Source organism: Pteropus alecto, unplaced genomic scaffold (genome assembly GCF_000325575.1).
Source record: "Pteropus alecto unplaced genomic scaffold, ASM32557v1 scaffold131, whole genome shotgun sequence".
Lineage (NCBI taxonomy): Eukaryota > Metazoa > Chordata > Mammalia > Chiroptera > Pteropodidae > Pteropus > Pteropus alecto.
In genome coordinates, this window is record NW_006434709.1 from 17,010,448 (window position 1) to 17,030,004 (window position 19,557).

Genomic DNA, 19,557 nt, shown 5'->3' on the forward strand with positions numbered 1-19,557 from the left:
GGGTAATATCACTGTCAGGATATTATTTCTCAGAATTCAAGGAGCTCTAGCATTCTATAGGATGGGGACATATTAGAAAAAGTATATTATCTTAATGAAGACTTTATGGGAATATGAAAATACTATTTCTTAGAATATATTAGCACTAAATGAGATCTTTCTGAAGTAGTATCACCCTAAATCTCACCCATTTCTGGTTCCTTATTGTGTGATGCTGTGAAATGTAATTAGCCAAAAAGGAAGATTCACTTCGCAGTAGTGAGTAGCCCTACTTGTGACTCAGTCCTCTGAGCATGCCTTGGTTTCACGATCTTTTCCTGGTACACAGACTCAGCTGAAGTCATCTTTTTTAGAAAGCATATCCAAATTGGCCAGATACCAGTACTAATATTGATTAGCTATATGATTTGGGCACATTTTGTAAACTCTCTGAGTAGATAGAGAAAATAGCACTTATCTTTCAGGTCTGCTAGGAGTTATACGTCATGTGTAGCTCAATGCCTGACACCCGATGAACACTATGGTAAGTAGGGCCTAGAAAGAGAGATGGGAGACAGAGGGAACATATATTCTGTGTCTCTGGATGTCTTTGGGATCTTCTGGCTGTCCTACAGCTGTCCACATGCTGGCTTGCTCCTGCCACACAGCTAGAAGTCTCCCTAAGACTCTCCAAAACCCTCCCCCTCAATGCACCTGTGCTGTTTCCAGTCGCTACCTCAAATCCTGCATGCATGACTTATCTTCTCAATTTAACTGAAAACTTCCCAGAGGACAGAGTACACATTTTATGTGTTTGTATTGTCTACACACTTAAGCACAATGCACATAAATTACATAGTTGATTTTTATTAGGTGAATGAATTAAAAAAATATTCTTCAATGGGGAAAGTAGGAGACAGGGCAACAGTAGCTTTTTATTTTTGAAATACTGTGTGTATTGGGGGGCAGTGCATTTTCAGTTCAATGACAGGTTAAAATAACTAGACTAAAACCACTTCTTGACATTATAGACCATCTAGAATGGTAAACACAGTCTCTACCAGCCAGTTAGACCCCTAAGTCATTCATTTGGAAATGTATTTGGGTTAAATTAGCGATTATCTGAATCAGTGTGTTTGTTTTGAGGTGAAAGAACAGGTGGCTCTCTGACACACTGTGCAGTGTTACTTACTCCAGCAACAGAGGCTACAGGCTCCATGGTCCCCCTCGAGGCTTAAGACCTCTGTTCCCTGGTGAGGATTAGTGTCTGGAGAAGCAAAACATAACATTTAGTGTGACTCTGATTTCAACTGGCAATGCAGAATTGGAGCATGGGAGTTGTTCCGCATTCTGAAATGGGCACAGCATGGAGTGCATTTGAAGACATTGCGTAGTTATGTCCAAGGTGGGGCTCTGTATCACATTGGATGACAGAAGCTTATAGACCATAAAGAAGCCTCCCTGCTAATCTACATGCCATCCTGTGTTGCATGCTTATGTATTCTGTTTGGTGATGCTCTCTGTCAGAGTGTGGTAAACAAGTAAACAACAATCAAAGAACAGAGGACAGTTTTCTTTTTTTACTGCTCTATTTTCTTAGAGATAGTTGAGCCAAACACTTCTACCTAACAATCCCAGACTAAGGGGCAAAAAACAGCGACACATCTATATGCCATTTACAGGCTTACTCTTTATATATATATATTCTGTTTTATCTATTTTATGTGTACATATATTGAAATATATTTGCATCTATAACATACGAACATGTTGTTTGAAGTATGCCCAACAAATTGAGAACACCATTAAATCTTAATATTGGTTAAAACAAATATTTTCAGATGAATATGTGATAGCAGATGAAATTAAATGGCGCATTAAACTAGGAACCTTTCAAGTTCCTTCCCATTGTTGTCGTTCATGATATTTCCTTTTAACTTGGCTTAACAATATAATCATTATTCAGAAATGAGCTTTTGTGAAGAAAAATAATTACCTTTGCCACTACTTATTTAACGAATCCATGGAAAGACTTCATTAAATTATAAATGCCTCGTTACTGATATTCTCATAATAGATTTTTGAAATTATGGTGTGAGCCAGTTATCCATTTCAAGGAAGACACAATGCTAAAAGATCAGTACATGTCCAGTGAAATTACTGCTGGTTTTGCTAATGAAATATTCATGAGAATTTGCCAGAGACAATCACATTTAATCCCAGAGAATAAAAAGTTGAAATGAATTCTTTTAAATTGTAATTATCCATCGGTAAGAAAGTTTAGCAAGTTTTATTGTTTATATAATTGAAATGACTCACTATTCTGTCAACACGGGAAGTATGTGTTTGGAGAATATTTACAGTTTCTGCATGGAATCATAAATCATAAAATTTGGTTTCAGGGAAAAAATTGGTCCTTTGTCTATCATTTATGATTAAATTGTTTTTCATGGATAATGATGTAACCTGGGGTGGGGTAATACTGTCTGAATTAGGGTAGAATCTGTTGTTTGAGCCTACTTTGGTGGTATTTCGGTTCTTTTCTTGCTGACTCCGGAGTGTGAATCCATGAGATACCAAAAATGTTGGAAGTTAAAGGACCACATAAACACATCTAGGAATAAATGAACATCATTTAAAAGTCAGAAGCTCGTCAAACATTACCAACCCTCATTGTCTTTTAATTGTTTTACTGTATTGCAAGAAATGAATCCCTGTGAAATCTGGGGATTTCTGTAGCCTAGAAAATAAGCATTTTACATTTTATATTGCAGAAAATTTTAGGGATAAGGTAAAGGGACTCTTTTTAGAGTTTGGTACATTTTGTACCTTTAGCATTATAGTGCTTTTATTCACAGAACTTGAACCTCCTCAAGGAATAGAACTCTGATAAAAATAAGATATTGTAGCTTTCCTATCAGAACAAGCAGGACACTTTAAGAATTTATTTTGGTGTGTGTTGGAATAAGAAACATGCCTGTAATAGAAGAGACTCTAAAACAATGGGCAACCTAGAGTAAGGATTATGTTCATGTACATGTTATGTCGAAAGATGCAATTCCTATGATACAGCAGAAATTTAAGCATGTTCTGTAGAATATTTCTTTCTGACCCTAGGAAATTCCAGAGAAGTCTCAACACTACTTTGATCCTTCTTGGATAGTAAAATGTCTTCTGTTCACTTTTTGATATAAGAAGTAGTTTCAGTTCACTACTTTGTAATGATAAATACAACTTTAGTTAAAGCCAGTGCGTTACCACTACTTAGGCTGACTTGGAGCTGCCACTTGCACTGGCTGAGGGGACAGGGTTGTCTTTTCTTCTCATGACATTCATTTCTCTTCTTCCTCCTCGAATCTTCCAGGAATGAAGCAGGAGAAGGAGGAGGTAAGAGGCAGACAGGATCTTACTTGGCTAATTCAACAGTAGGTAGGCATCTAGCTGGGCTTAGCTTAACCTTAGAACTGACTCTACAGAGCACATTTAGGGGCATTTTGGTGAGTTCTTTAGCTCGTATAACCACACCACTGGAATTTCTTTACCTGCAATTTCCTTGAGGTGGTGAAATGCACTTCCTTCAGATGGTCATTTTAGGATTTCCACCTCAGTCTCTGGGCATCCATTACACAACTCCAAGTTCTTTCCATTGAGCCGTCTTCACCACCTACTACCCCTCCCCTCAGTTGCTCTCTTAGACAGGCAACAACACGATTCTAAGCCGGCTTTCTAATCCATCATCCACCGGCAGTGCTTGCTTGTTGCAGTAATATCTCTTTGCTCTGTCATCAGAGCATCAGCCAATCACAGTCTCCCCTTGAAGATTTCTCAAGCAAGAGTTAAATGTCAGTTTGCTGACTGCCCCAACCACTGCCACCAAGTTCCAAGAGACAAGTATCAAGCTTTCTGAGGTTCCATTGAAGTCTTTCTCCCCTGCACTTGCGATAAGGGAAAATAACCTTCCAACATGGATGTATATGCAGATCATATCACTTCCCAATTCTCCCCCGCAGATCCTCCTCTAATTTTCAGACTCCTCTTGGCATTTCTTGCCTCTTTAATGGGCCAGAATTAGGTAATTAATTTAGGATCCCAAAAGTGGTTTTCAGTGTTCTCCTTTGCAAGTCCAGCTTAGGCAATCTTATACCTTATTTTGTAAAATGGAAGTACTAATTTGTTTATTTACTTCTTATCACCTCATGATTATAGTTGAAACTGAGACAGAAAATGAGTTTATTTTAAAATCTTATTCTATCCACATATGAGTTGCTCACTGTCCTCCATATAATTATTTAAGCACACACTGACAGGTAGATGCAATCTGCAAAGCACCATACACGGACCTTTAGTGCTTCTGCTCTATCAAGGAAGATAAAACAGAAGCAAAGAACAACTAGATTTACCAATTCTGTTAACTGCAATTATAGGATGAACCAATATTCCTAAAATTCAGCCTAGTGTAATAATTAGGAACATAAACTCTGGAGCCAGACTGCTTGGAGTTGAATTATAGCTTTTCTCTTTCTGTGTAAACTTAGCCAAGTTACTTAATCACACTATGCTTTAGTTTCCTCATCAGTCAAATGGAGATAAAATAGTTCTTCTTTCATGGAGCTGTTATAAGAAATACCAGAGTAAGTATTAGTCAAGTGATTAGAATGCTATAAAGTTGTTTGTTAAATAAAGATAACAGACCTCATAAATAAGATTATTAGTTTTCCTGTGAAGTTGTATCACATGTTAAAATATATATACCACATTAAATAATTTACCAAAAGTGAGCAAACAGGAATTCTACCAGAATGAGGAAATGCTTGCACAAAAGAGATAAGCAAAAAAAAAAAAAAAATTTAACAAAAAAGAAAAATGTTGCAAAAAAAAAAAAAAAAAAAAAAAAAAAAAAAAAAAAAAAAAAAAAACCCTTTATAAAAGTCTCTATAGGCCTTTGGATAAATTTTAATTTTTATTGGAATCCCACTGTTTTTGTTTTGTTTTGTTTTGTTTTTAATCACCTGAATCATTCTAAAAAAACCTGAAATGCCTTACAGTGGCATATATTTAAAAGTAAGAATCATGAGACATATGGTGGAAAATAAGAATAAGTTTAGGGAAAATTGTATGCCAGGAGTCTATGTTACTAATAAAATTTTCCTACTCACTTTGACTCTGAGATTTCTAATCACCAAAGTCAAAAAGGAAATACAATTTTGAGTCATATTATCTGTCAAGCCTAAAACAAAAATTTTAAAAAATTAAAAACTATACCAACTTATAAGAGAAAGATCCTTTATGGACAATAAGAACCAGGAAAAAGAAAAATAGAAAAGTTTAGAACATCTACATGAAGGAGAAAATGAGCAATGTCTTAAATAACATCTTCAAATACTTTCCTTCCATTAATGCATTTGTAGACAAGATTTTCTTATAACTCTCAGTGTAAGCTGGTACTATATTCTTGCTGCCTAATTCAATGATGAGAATCTGGCAAGAGGTCAAGAGAATGTGACCCAGATATCCAGGTTTTTGATATTCCAATTATAAATTTCTACAGGAATTGATGGACTATATGTCTTTTAAATCCCTCTTCCTCCATGTTGTTCCTCTGAACTGAGGTTTGATGAAAGGTGAACTACAGACAGTTCGAGGTTATGTACGTGGACAAGGGCCTGCAGTGTTACTGATTAGGGGCAAATCCATGATCCACTGAGCTCCTGGTAACCTTGATAGTCCTAGAACTAGAGAAAGCTGCTCAGAAGCAGAGGACACGAACCCATGTTTCTCTTTGCCACCTTATATTATGCAATTATGAAATTAACAGCAGCAAACTTTGCACTTAGAATAATGTGTAATGCTGTTTTGCATAATTCAGAGGAGTCAATTTTAGATAGCCATATCTTAGTTTAGATATAAATTAAGAATGAGGAAACTGAATTCTAGTTCTGATACCCCTCTATTAAGTTATGTGACCTTGAACAAGTCATTGCACCTTCCTGTGTCATAGTTTCATCATCTGTAAGATGAAGAAATTGAATAAATGTCAGACTTGGCATTTGATGATTTTTTGTATGTGAATAATGACTAAGAAACTGCACTCATTAAATGCTTGTCTCTGTACACATACGCTTTAGAATTATTTTCTATATTGTCAGTATTCGTCAGTTTTCTCTAAACAGACTTCATTGCTCTGATTTCACCATAATTAAAAGGAGAATGTCAAGCCGCCTTTTTCTTGTAAAATGAAGAGTGGATTAAAGGAACTATGTAACATGAAAAGATGTCCTTTCACAGAGGCAGCTGTGCACCTTGTTTGTGGCAACCTCTGGGAAGAAGGCAGCTCAATTCTCTTGAAAGTGTGTCTTTTGGAATATCAATTATCCATGAAAGAGATGCTTCAGACTTAACCAAATGTCAAGAATCTTGCTTCTACTACTTGAGTTTTTCAGAAGTAAAATCTGAGGAAAGCAACTGTTTGAAGCCTGTTCTTGAACAATATCCTATATGTAATTCTTATTAAATGCTGACTAATCAATATAATTTTATTCAACTCTTTTTTTCCCCTCTGCCTTTCAGCACCAAGGAAAAATTGGAGTTAAATTTAATGTTGGGACAGATGACATCGCTATTGAAGAGTCCAATGCAATCATTAACGATGGGAAATACCATGTGGTTCGTTTCACGAGGAGTGGTGGCAATGCCACGTTGCAGGTGGACAGCTGGCCAGTGATCGAGCGTTACCCTGCAGGTAAGCCAGTGAATGTGTATCTGGGGAAGATTTATGAAAAACAAAGTGGAAAACAAAGCATTATTTTGCATTTGTTTCACCAAATTGTGGGTTTTCTGAGAAACCACCAAGTATTTATTGCACTATAGAGTCATGCGAATGTACTGCTGTCCTAAACTATTCTTGAAACAGTGTACAAGTGGCATTTTATAGAAGAACTTGAAGGCACACGTTATTGTTTGCAAATTTCAGGACATCAGTGAAACCAGAAAAATGCACACATAAAAGGCACAACATGTCAAAGCTCTTTTTACTGGATCCTTGCATTTGAACAAAGGAAAGGCTTTGTCAAAAGTAACAAAGTTAAAATTTAAAGCTAAGGGAGGGACTATTATAACACTTTGCTGTGAAAGAGAACTAGGTGATTCCTTTGATGGTGGTATATAGCTGAAACTCGTGAAACGTGCAGGAGGGCCATTTGACAAACAGAGCAATAGTAAAGAAACTGTTTATAGTAGCACAAATCAGCAATTATAAGAACATGTAAGTAATTGAAGTCTGTTTTCACTGTCATATAACCGTGGGGTTTCATAAGGATTGTGACACTGGTTTCACTCATTTTCATTCTGCACAATAACAGTGATTACCAAAATGTATATATAAACTCCTCTATTATAAGTATTCGTTTCTTGGAAGAAATAATATGAGGAAATAACTAACTTATTAAATACAGGTTAATTTTCTTTAGTATTGACTCAATTAGGGAATGAAATATCTGTGATGCCCTTTTGGGATTTTCTGATCTGAAAAATTTTACACCTTCAAGCCTCATTTCAGACCTATTTTTAAAACTCGGTGTTCTTCAAATATTTGCTGAATTAAATGTTATAAAAAAACCTGTATGACAAAATTTAGAAGCAGGCACATTAATATTATGTTCCGTGCCTATTATAATACTGGAAAATAGTAGGAACTCTATAAATATTTGCTGAATTGATGTCCTGGGAATTATCTCAATTATACACTACAGTTATGAGAGTGTACACCTTCTGTTAATAAGATGAGGGAATGGAAAAACCTGGAAGAAAAGTAACTTAAATCTGCATGCGATGGTACATAGCCCCTGATAATCCCTTATAACATTTACTGAAATCCTAGTAGAAATGTAAAACTACAGGCTCAGTGAAATTACAGAAAAGTAAATTGGCAAATTTCCTGAAATACAATTAATTAATACCTCTTTACTGAGAGGAAGTCATTGCACTGGATGTCATGAAAGATATAAAATAAGATCAGTTCTAGAAGACTTGCCCCTGGAATATTGTTATCTGTGAGTAGTGGACCTTAACATGTAAAATGATAAACCATATTTATTTATATTTATGTAAATATTTATAGAGTGCCTACTATTTCCCAGTATTATTATAGGCACAGGACATAATATTAATGTGCCTACTTCTAAATTTTGTCATAGAGCAGTTTTTTTATTTCAGTGTGGCAGTTGCTTCTTGAAGACTGGCTTTGTTTCATCAGTTAATGCTTTTAAATTATATTTAGTACCTTTTTTACTTTTACCACACTTTCCAAACTGGTATCTTAGATAAAAGGTTATAGAGAGTGTTAATGGTGACCTATGGGAGGAAAGAGAAAGTCCTGCTCTCAAGTTAGTTTGAAAAAGTCTGGATTAAACTAAGTTAAAAATGTCTACCCTTGGACTTTATTATATTAATATTCATAATGGATCTCCAAAAGGAAATATGATATGCATTTCCCAAGCATAGATAATTGGAACCTAGTTTTCTAATGCATTAATGCATGTGAGTAAATATTTTATGTTTTAAAAAATTTCTCTACCCCATGATTTTAATATAGCTTTTGTGATTAAATTTAATTGTGCACATACCAGATACTGTGCACTAGGTATCATTCAAAAAAGTCATGTTCCCTGTCTTTTTGTGGCATGCTAATGTCCAATTTTAATCAAAATTGAGCTATATTAATTAAGTCAACAAATATCTGTGTATTTTTTCTAGACTAATATTTGATTAACATATAATGTCTTATTTACCAGTTAAATGGATACTCAGTATAAGAAGTAATATAAAATATATTTAAAAATCAGAATCTGGCAATATTATGATAGTTAAGGATCAGATCTTTAGAAACAGATATTTTAGATGCAACCTCTATATTTAGTCCAAGATTCTAAGTTTTTCTGTTATTCATTCGAAAAAATAGCCTTTACCACTAAATCCTATAATCAGAGAAGCGGGAACTAACAGACTATTTTTGGTTCCTTTTAAAGTGCCTGTACTGCAAAATATAAGTAATAAGAGTGGAAATTAGTAATTAAGTATAGCACTTAACCTTCCATTATAGGGCTTTGTGGTGAGTGCTTTTATATGAAGCAATTCATCTGGTAGCAACACTATACCTTTAGTGAAAAGCATCTAAAGCATTGGCTGACAGTATCACCCTATCATTGTCTGGAAAGCTTTCATAGAGAAACTAATTAGTGGAGGTAGATTATATGCTCTTTGGGAGTTTATAAAATATTTCTATAGCTCAATAATTCACATCTTAAAATAAATATTGAATTTTATGAAAGCAGACCAAATTTCGATTCTTTCCTGTGCACAGAACAAAGTATAAAAATATTTTGCAAACTATTTAGAGAAAGTCATTTCTTGGTGCTTATCAGTTAAAGCTCTAGAATATAATGCATCATTAATCTCTGATTTGTCCCTAATTACAGTTATATAGCAAAATTTTCTCTCTCAACAGACTTCCTTTTCTCATAATGTTAGTCCACAATGCCTATCATCTTACTTGCTCAGGCTAAAGATTGCTCCAGATAAATCACAGTTACCTTTGAGAATAAACCTTTGAGCTTATTTGTCAACCACAGTGTGCCAAAAAGATGTCTTTCATATTCTATGCAAGGTCAAATATTAATTTTATTTCTATCAACTTAACACATCAATAAATATTAATGGATGTATACTATATTAAAGGAACATACTAGGCTTACCATCTGGTTAAAGAGATAAGTAAAAAATGTTCAAGATTAAATATAAAATACATGAGAAAATTTAAGAGTTATCATATCACATTTGGCTAATTTCTGAATAAGACATACCATAAAAAGGAAAATATGTTCCAAAGAAGAGGAGACCAGTTCGGAGTGAATGGTCTAGAAACTTGATTGGGGTCTTAAAAGTGTAAAATTTTACTTGGAAGAAAAAATGCATTCATTTTAATGGGATTAACAGGAACAGATAGAGACAGGAAATATTTATAAAGCTATTAAACAGTCCAGGTGTCAAAAGATAAAGGCTTAAAATAAGGTATGAGAAAATAAAGAGGATGAATACAGAATACATTATAAGACCTGGTGAATAAATAAAAGGGGACTCATTCCCATTTTTTAGTTTCTGCCCCTCTCTCTCTCATCAATTATTCAACATTTTAGTGCTGCAGTGTGTCACGAGGCTGTGCTAGGTGTCAATGAAATGGAAACCTGTGGTAAGAATGAGTGGACAGGTCACAGACATGGATTTTGCTTGCTAAGAGTTTAGTCTGGAAGACAAAAAGGATTCATCAAACTTACCAATGTAAATAAATTGTGTTAACTTCAAAATTAGTAGTACAGCGTTTAATTGTTATTAGAGTATCGAAAAAGGAGAAAATGGTGGTCTGAAGTGGTGTAACAAAGTAGATCCTAATGGGGATGGGAAAATTTGAAAGAAACAGAGGCTAGCGCAAAAAGAGGCTGCATAAAGATGGTGTAAATATTTTTTATGTGATTGTTCTTTCAAAGACTTTATGAGTATAACCTCTAAATTTTAACTTTGTTTTTCATCTCAAAACGCTGGTAAATATTTTAGGCTGAGGAAAGGCATATTGATGATTGCCATTTAAATTTATACACTTAAATTAATTGGTTTTTAGTTCAAGTCATCAACGAATTTATTGACTGTCTATATGAGCCCTTCCATTATTTAGAGTTTTCTGTTTGGTACAAAATGTGTCAGTTGGTTTGGTGATTTTGATGTTTTTATTTATTTTTTAACCTTTTTTTCTTTTTCTTTTTTTTTTTTTTTACAACGTATGATGTAATTGAGAAAAATCAACCTCATTTCTAATCATAGCATTTGAAAGAGGGAAGGAACTTCAAAGATTTCTATTCCAGCACCTTCATTTTTTCAAACAGTAAAATGAAATGTTGGAAAGGCTACCTGATTTGACCAAGATCACTATGCCAGTTTGGGAATCTTGTCTGATTCTGTGTGCCTTCCTTTATGTTGTCTGGGAGACAGAAACCAAAATGAAGAGAGATCATTATATGTAGCCTTCTACATAGCAAAGTATATTCTTCATAGCTAAATGTTATGACTTATGTGATTGGTCATAGCCGCATATTCGAATCCATGTCACAACTGACCACTACATATACACACAAAACTATCTAAGGTATGTTAAAAAAATAATAACACATAGAAGAAAAAATATTCTTACAAAAAAAATTTTGTTAATAAATTTTGAGTTAATACTACTCATTAGTAGGCAATGATTATTTTTGACCTCACATTAAACACTTTATTTGCAAATTAAGTAATCCATTATGAATCATTACTATTTTACTTTTCCCATAGCACTCAACCTTCAAGTTGGTGTGATTTCCAATTTTATGTACTTTTTTATATTTATTTTTCAGTGACGTAACATGAAACTTAGTTGATTTCAGTAGCTAGAAGAGGAATGAATCATTAGAAAATTCTGTTATTAGAATTGTTAAGGATTATTTGGGAGAAAAACTATTTTAATAGAAGACTTCTCCCATGTCTTGGTTAAATGTGTAGACATGGGAAATGTTTGACTGAATCCTGTTTCCCTCCTATAAAAGTAAGAAAGTAAAAATATAACTCTCTTGTGGAAACTGATGAAGCATACAGAAGATTTGAATCATTCTGTAAATAAACTACCAATTTTTGCTAGAGTCCAACAGAAGACATAAGAATCAGGATTTGGCACACAGTAGGGAACTTAATAAATAATTGTTGAATAAATCCAGTTTCCTCTATTGAACCCTATGTTAAAACATTGTCTCTTACTGGCAGTTTTTAGCCAAAATATACTTATGTACATGGTTGAATATTCACTTGAATATATAAATGTTTGGTTTCTATTAGACATAATTAAATGTTTACTAATCCAAATTTTCCAAAGAAAAGCTTACATACTGTGAGAAATCTAAAGTCTCAAATACTGTAGCTATGTCAGATAGAACTAGTAGCTAAAACTCTGAGATTTCTGATGTTAATTTTCTTCTTTCATGGTGTTCAGTTTTTCTGGGACTTTGGGGGCTTTTCTTAATGAAACATAATGAACTTTTTATTGAGCGGTATATTAAATACATCTGCCCAAAATGCTTAGCTTCAGAGAAATTGTATCCAAGGAGATAGAAAGAAATGATATATTCTCAGACTTCTCACTCATTCTTAATGTATTCTCAATGAGCTGGAGATTATATAGAGATATATGTATAGATATAGATATAGATATAGATATCAAAAAGTACTTACTATTGCAGTAAGGCAATCACACTAAGATTTTTAATTTCCTGACAAAAGAAAGAGAAAATTCCTCTAATGGTTTGGCGGATTTTGGTATCATTTAGACTACACAGGCTGACAAACACATATAACACAGATATCTTCCAAAAGATTATTTTTCACAGTACAACAAAAGGAAAGGAGATTATATCAACAAGCCTGAAGGGTTCATTTCTTAAATCAAAGTTCTGTAGATTGACTGTAAGTTGCCTTTTCTGTTTTATTCTTGTTATGTATGGCAGTGTTTTTATATTCCACTTCAGGAAGCTTGTCAGTTAAACCTATCTGTGACTTCCTTAAAGTTATCTTGCACTGGAGGCTAAAATACTGTTTCCCATCAGTAGTCTACCCCATAGCACTTGAACCCAATTCTCACAGGGCCAAATTAATACTTGTATATAAGATAGATAATTCTGAAAGCTCAATTCACCCATCACAGGCCATTTCTTTCTTTTGTCAAAACATGCACATTCTTTACCCTAAAAACTTATGTATTATTAAATGCTTATTGCTGACAAAACTGAAATAACTAAAAAAATTAGTTTCTGTAGATGTGGGTTAGGTATTGCTATTCGAATACCATTGTGAATGATACAGAGAAGTATAAGTCGAAACTCTTCTATCTCTATTTCTTCTACTATCCTTCTACTATGTTTCCTTATTTCTTTTTGCTTCTCATCTAACTCAGTCTAATTTGAAACTGAGCCAACAGGATAGGAATGACCATAACTCCGTCGGAAACCTAGAGCCCGATAAAGTAGGAGGGCAAGCTGTGGGTTCCCTATGTATTTGAAGTTAAACTTAATTCAAAAGCCCATTGAAAGAAACAAATATATTTTGAAACATTTAACAAGTAATAAATTTATTTTATTTCAGAAGTTTAATTTATAAACACACTCTAGATTTTTTTCCCTTTGAGACTGAAATTTAAAGAAAACGTGCTTTTTTTTTACCAGTATTCATTTGCCCTTTTCTTAATGTGAGAGGTTCTCAGATTCTATCACTAAGAAGCCAACAAATCAAATTAAGGAATATTTGTTGAACTATGTTCAAGGAATTTTGCTAAGTATATTATATCTTATATTATGCTATAAGATACAAATAGCAACCCTTCTTATGATTTCCAGAAGATCCTTCATTTATCTTCTTGTTCTCTATTCCTCTTTCCAATGTACAATTTGTTTGTAGTTTTAAATTATTATCATAAGAAAAGGATGTGTCGATCCAACTTCTACAAAATATTCACTGTAAATAGAAAATGGCATTATCATAATTTTAAGTAAAGATAGCCAAAAATATTGACTGAGTAATTGGGTTCACAGACTTTTCTTCAAAGATATTGAATTTGCAAACAATAAATTATTCAAGTCAAATACAAAAATTAGTTGCCACTACAAATGCAAAATTTAGTTTTTAGGAAGTGCAGCAAAAAAGGATTTTCACTAAATAGCTAAAGATTGAAGGTCAGAGAAATTATATTTTAAGGATGTGAGGCTTTCAGGAAACTTCAAATGGCTTTTGCAAGTGTTTGGTTGATTTTGTTAGATTTGTAGTTTGTAACAATGCTTTTATAGCTTGATTATTATCTGAAAGTATAGTTGCTGTATCATGTAGTTTATAATTATCTGAGTTCCGTGGAAGATAAGTCACGTTCCCAACTCAAATGACAAGCCTTTCTGTTAATATTTTCTCAGACACTCTGAGCTCTTATTTTCTTAAGAGCTTTTTAAATTGCCTAGGGATATTTATATATTTTTATGGTAAATATAGATAACAACTAGTACTTTTTGTGTATAATTAAGCAATTAAAAAAAAAATTTCTACTGTGAGAGGGAAACTCCCAGCTTTTAATGTCAGCAGTTGAATGCCAACTATGAGCAAGCCTCAGACTTTTTATACTGTTTCCTCTTGCCCATCATCTACCTACTTTTCTTATCTTGTAAATTCAGGAATAAATTGGCATTAAATGTCACTTTACTTCTAGTAAACAATGACAGTGTGTTCAAGAGGTAGCAGAACAGCAAAAAGGTTAAAATTTCATATACCGATGTTGAGGCCCTATATGAAGTACAAAAATTATGTAACTATCTTCCATTTTAGACATTAATCTGATAAAATTTTTTAAATTTCTTTTGAATTTCTTTATAAGAATCTGATAAAGTAGGACATCTTGTCTTTAGAAAAATACATATATATCTGCATGTATACTCAAAGTTATGTATATGTTTTTTAGTAATTGTTCTTCAATATTCTTAAGGCCCATTTACTAAGAATTCAGAACTTCTGATCTTGAGGACGTTGAGATTTTAGAGAACAAAATAAAGTCTATTTAAAGAACATATGAGGAGAAACCTCTTCTTATCCAAATGAGGCATATGCTTCCAATGTAATATAACTGCCCTTTATTAACTTTCTAATAATAATAACCATCTAACCACTGTTGAAGCTGACTGGATATAGTCTCTGCTAGCTCAGATAAAATTCTTTTTCTTTAATAGAACAAGTCCAACTTTTGTACTTCCAATTTAGAACAATCATTCTTTCAAAAGTGATTATAAGAATGTCATTATCCTTTCAATAAATGTATTTTGAGCACTGACACCATGCTTGATATGATTCTAGCATTAGAGCATTGCATAATAAATATCCTTAAGACCAAAATATATGGTTTGAGGGTCTTATTTGGATAGATCTATTGGTAAATCATCTGAGGATTGTGAAATGTGATGGCATAATAACAGCGTCCAATATCTTCGAGACAAAAATGACTAAAAATTTGACATCTTTGGGAATTACTTTTTATTATGAGGACAATTTAATAAGCTTTTTGCATGTATAGAGGAACCTTTAGAACTCATGGAAGAGGACAATGTCTCTCCCCTTACTAGATAATTTTCACCTTCTTTATTAATATTTATTCTCTTATTTATGTACTTAACTTATTCCAGGAGAATACTGACAGTCCATTTTCCTTCACACAAAAAATCATCTCTAACATCAAAAAATGTTATAACTAATTAATTTAGAAGAATATAGAGGCAAACATATATTCATGTTTCTGTATTATGAACTACCTGAAATGTGACAAATACATTTTGGGTACTATCCAAAGTTCATAATTAAAAACAAATTATCTAGGACAAGGGTTGACAAACTTTTATTGTAAAAAGCCAGATAGTAAATATTCTCAGCTTTGTGGGCCACATGATCTCTGTCACATTTACTCAACTCTGATGTTATAGCTTAAAAGCAGCAATAGATAATAAGTAAATGAATGGGTGTGGCTGCGTTTCAATAAATCTTAATTTGCGAAAGTAGGCAGAGGGACTTATTTGACCTATAGGCCATAGTTGATTAACTCTGAATAAAGGCATGAGAGAAGAGTGCAGGAACCAATCTGAAAGAGCTCCTACTGGTCAGAACTAGAGCAATTTGAGCAACAAAATAAATATAGATAGCATTGGATTATAACTCAGCAAAGTAAATATCCATGATATTAATACTGATATTAATAAGTAGTTGAATAGATCGATGGATATTAGATATGTGGGGGAGCAAGAATAGTTTTTTCTTATAGAAGAATTCTAATTTACAAATATAGAAGGATGATGGAAGTAGATATTCACCATTAGAACTTCAAAGTAAAAAGCACTCGTTGAAAGCACTAGATGTGCTAAAATTAGTGGTTAGAAGTTTGAGTAGAGACTACTAATTTCTGTAGTCTACAAGTGTCTCTTCCAAGGGGGAAATATAAACTTGCTTGCAGAGAAACTCAGCAGACCACCTTAACTAAGTGATCAAGTTTAATATCACCAGTAATAAGGAATATTGACTTTATACACCTCCTGATATATTGAGAAAAGCACTTTATTTCTTTGATAATTCCTGGTATTCTCTACAAAAATTCACGATCTCAGTCTCACTGTGAAAAATGCAATGCGGGAATCTGGATAGAATCCTGGAACAGAAAAAGGATATTAGCTAAAACTAGTAAAACCTAGTAAAGTTTGTACTATATTTAATAGTATAGTGCCAAAGTTAATTTCTTAGTTTCAATATTGTCCAATGGTTATTCAAGATGTTAACAGTGAGGGAAGATGGATGAAAGGTATGTGGAACTCCCATACTTTCTTTTACAACTTTTCTGTAAGTTGATGTTTTTTAAATTTTAGAAAATTTCTATCTAAACATACCTTTTACTCAATTACATATATATTATAACATTATTCAAGAAAAAAGATTTTAAATAATAAAACTTCATGTCTTTGTAGACCTGATACCTGGTAGGTCAGGTGTAATTGTTGTGAATAAATTATATATTAACATGTTCATATTGTTTATATAAAAGTACGTTTATTTTTAAGGAATATAAACCTAATTTCTGTAACAATCCAAAGGTATAACCTAATCTAATATTTTAGTTCTTAATTAAGACAGAATGACATAATAAATGTGAAAACTTTTTGAAGTATGAAGCCTTTAAATAGGCCACACATTAAAATTTAAATTATGATGATGAATATTTTGTGTCAAATTTAGCCTCATGGGTTGAATATTTCTCAAAGGAAGACTTTCATCTTAAACATTTTAAAGTCTGTTTTGTTTTTAGCCTTACGAATTTGACTGTATTAAAAGCAGCTGAACTTCCCACACCCCCCATCCTAGAAATTTGAGACTAACTTTCTTTACATTAAGTATTATTGAAGTGATTCATCATCTTGGGCATATTATTTATACTGGTGGCCTAAATTTAAAGTGTCTATTGAGAATCCAAAAGACAATATACCTAACCTAAGTCTGTCTAGATATTAGCATATGCGTTTTCAATGAACTCTTTTAGCTGGATTTATGAGATATAAAACTGGACAGAATAGAAGAACATTTAACTTCATTTTTCTAGATAACATCAACTAATTGATAACACACCATAATAATTTTTCAGGGTCACCTTTGCTGGAGCATTTTAAAAGTCCACGTAGAGTCATCAGTTTTCTCATTTATTATTTTTATCACTCAGTTTGGCAGAGGAGTTGGATGAGAATGTGCTCTCTGATTAGAGGAGAAACAAACAAACAGAAAAGCTTTTTTAAATGCAAAGGTTTGCTTTGCTGAAAAGAGGGACAGGATGGTCACAATCGCAGTAGGAAATAGACCTAGGAACAATTAGATGAGGCCTGTGCTTTATGGAAATAGAGTTCAAATAAAAGGTTAAATTCATTGAACGGATTCAATAAGGAAGTTAGTGTTGCGCAAGGATTGGGGCGAAGAGATAACAGAACTCACCTGAAATCCCAGACATTCACTGAGCACGTTTAAATTTCTATCTTGTGTAGGATCTGGTATCAATGACTGTTAGACAAGTACTCTATGCTGGGTACTCCATATTGGGAACTGTGATAGTTATTTTGTATACGTTTTCTCATTAACAGTCATCAAATCTTATAATGCAGCTTATAGTACCTCATTTTATAGATAAGCAACCAACCATAGAGAGATTAGGTTACTTGCCAAGGTCGCACACACATCCCAAAGCTCACTCCAGTGCTCTGAAGTATTATGCAATGCTGTTTATTCTTACTCTTCCTAAGGGAAGAAAAGCTCAGAAAACTTTTGTTGTGTTGAGGTCTTGATAGCAATGGTCATTGCTTCTTCTGTTCAGATCTCGGGTGGACAGGGTTGTCATTCAAGGGTCTCTAGGGATTTGTAGCATGCACATAATGATGGCATTCCCCACAGCTGATTCTTTTTCTTCTTATTCTTCTAGTAATTTTTTATCCAAGTTCAACTTGTACACCCCTCTTAAACACTAATATTGTAATAAGAACATATAGACCACACATCAAATGACTGAACTTCAAATATATGCTAGAGATAACACAAGATTAAAGGTACGATAGGGTACAGGTTAAGAGAGAAGGCTCAGGAATCAGCCTGTTTGAATTTAAATCTTAGTTCCAACACTTTGTAGATGTGTGACCTCTGGCTGGCTTCTTTAACTTCTTTGTACTTAAATTTCCTGATCTATGAAATAAGTTAATGATAGATAGTAATTACTTCATAGGGTTTGAATTTTCAATAAGTTTTTAGTTTCAAAATACATAGTAATTGGTAAAAATCCAGTAAGTAAGTACTCAGTAAATGTTAGTTCCACTATCATTAATCAAGTTAGTTTAGTTTTGCAACCCTGCAATTGCAATAGATACTAACCTCCCCATATTATATAGTGTATAGTGTGTGTTTCCTTCTGGGTACAGTTCATCCTGTCTTGGCTGTCGGACTTGGGTTCACACACATGGAGATAAACCTTTCCAGAAACTTTAGACATGTAATTACCCAACTCCCTTTTCTCCCCAAACCCACTCAGAGCCAGAACACTACAGAGATATCACTGGGAATGACAGAGTTTAAGTCAAATGAGTAGCATAGAAAATGTGTTTCATATAAATTTAGAAAATGGAGTGTAATTTGGTGATCAGGGAAGACTTCAAGAAGGACTAGAATGTGGGCTGGGTATTGGAGATTCCTTTGACTTAAGCGAATGTTAGGGAGACCATGCTAGCGGGTGGATAGGCCACTCCATGTAGTTATGCAGTTGGGGTAACTACATGCAGTGCACCAGTATCGCATCAGAGGGGGTAGGTTGTCATCTGGAATCCAGTCTGCACTTGCATCAACCAGCTGTGTGCTTTGGCACAGAAAATGTCCCCTCAAGAAAGAGGTATCTTTCCCTTCTCACCAAGTACCTCGGGCTTGCCAAACCTTTTGTCTGGGCTCCAACCACCAGAGGAGTCTCTTTTTTCAATTCCTCATAATGGTGGCCTATAATTAGGAGGCCATAAAAATTATCATTCAAATAAGCATAATTCTGAGAGAGAAAAGATGCACTGTTAATAGTTACTCCTACATAACAGGCACATAATGACACTGTCCCAGGCAATCCAGAACATTTGTCACTTGACCTATAAGCTGCCAGATAAAACTTAGACTTTTACCCAGAGAAACTAGAATCAGCCTTAGCGACTATACTAGGTAACTGAGTTTATTTCTTTTTAGATAGGGAAACTGATGATATTAATTGAAACAGATTCTGAACGGAACTTAGAAAAAAAATTTTATCTAGATTTGAAAAATCTTTACTTTTTTTATTATCCTTCTAAAAGTATTTTAAAATATCAGTACATCATCAGTCACTAATAAATCTTGTACTTAAGTTCCTCTTTTATTTACTCCAGTTGCATGTATCTT

General features: G+C 33.6%; 1 protein-coding gene across 20 annotated transcripts in view; it reads left to right on the plus strand.

Moving 5' to 3' along the window:
• Window positions 1-19,557, plus strand: part of NRXN1 (neurexin 1) — a 1,011,597-nt gene that overhangs the window by 848,836 nt on the left and 143,204 nt on the right. For all 20 annotated transcript variants that reach the window (XM_025045123.1, XM_025045125.1, XM_015587507.2 and 17 more), the window contains one exon: window positions 6,547-6,718. In XM_025045123.1, the coding sequence (XP_024900891.1) occupies window positions 6,547-6,718 (172 nt within the window). The remainder of the gene's footprint in view (window positions 1-6,546; window positions 6,719-19,557) is intronic.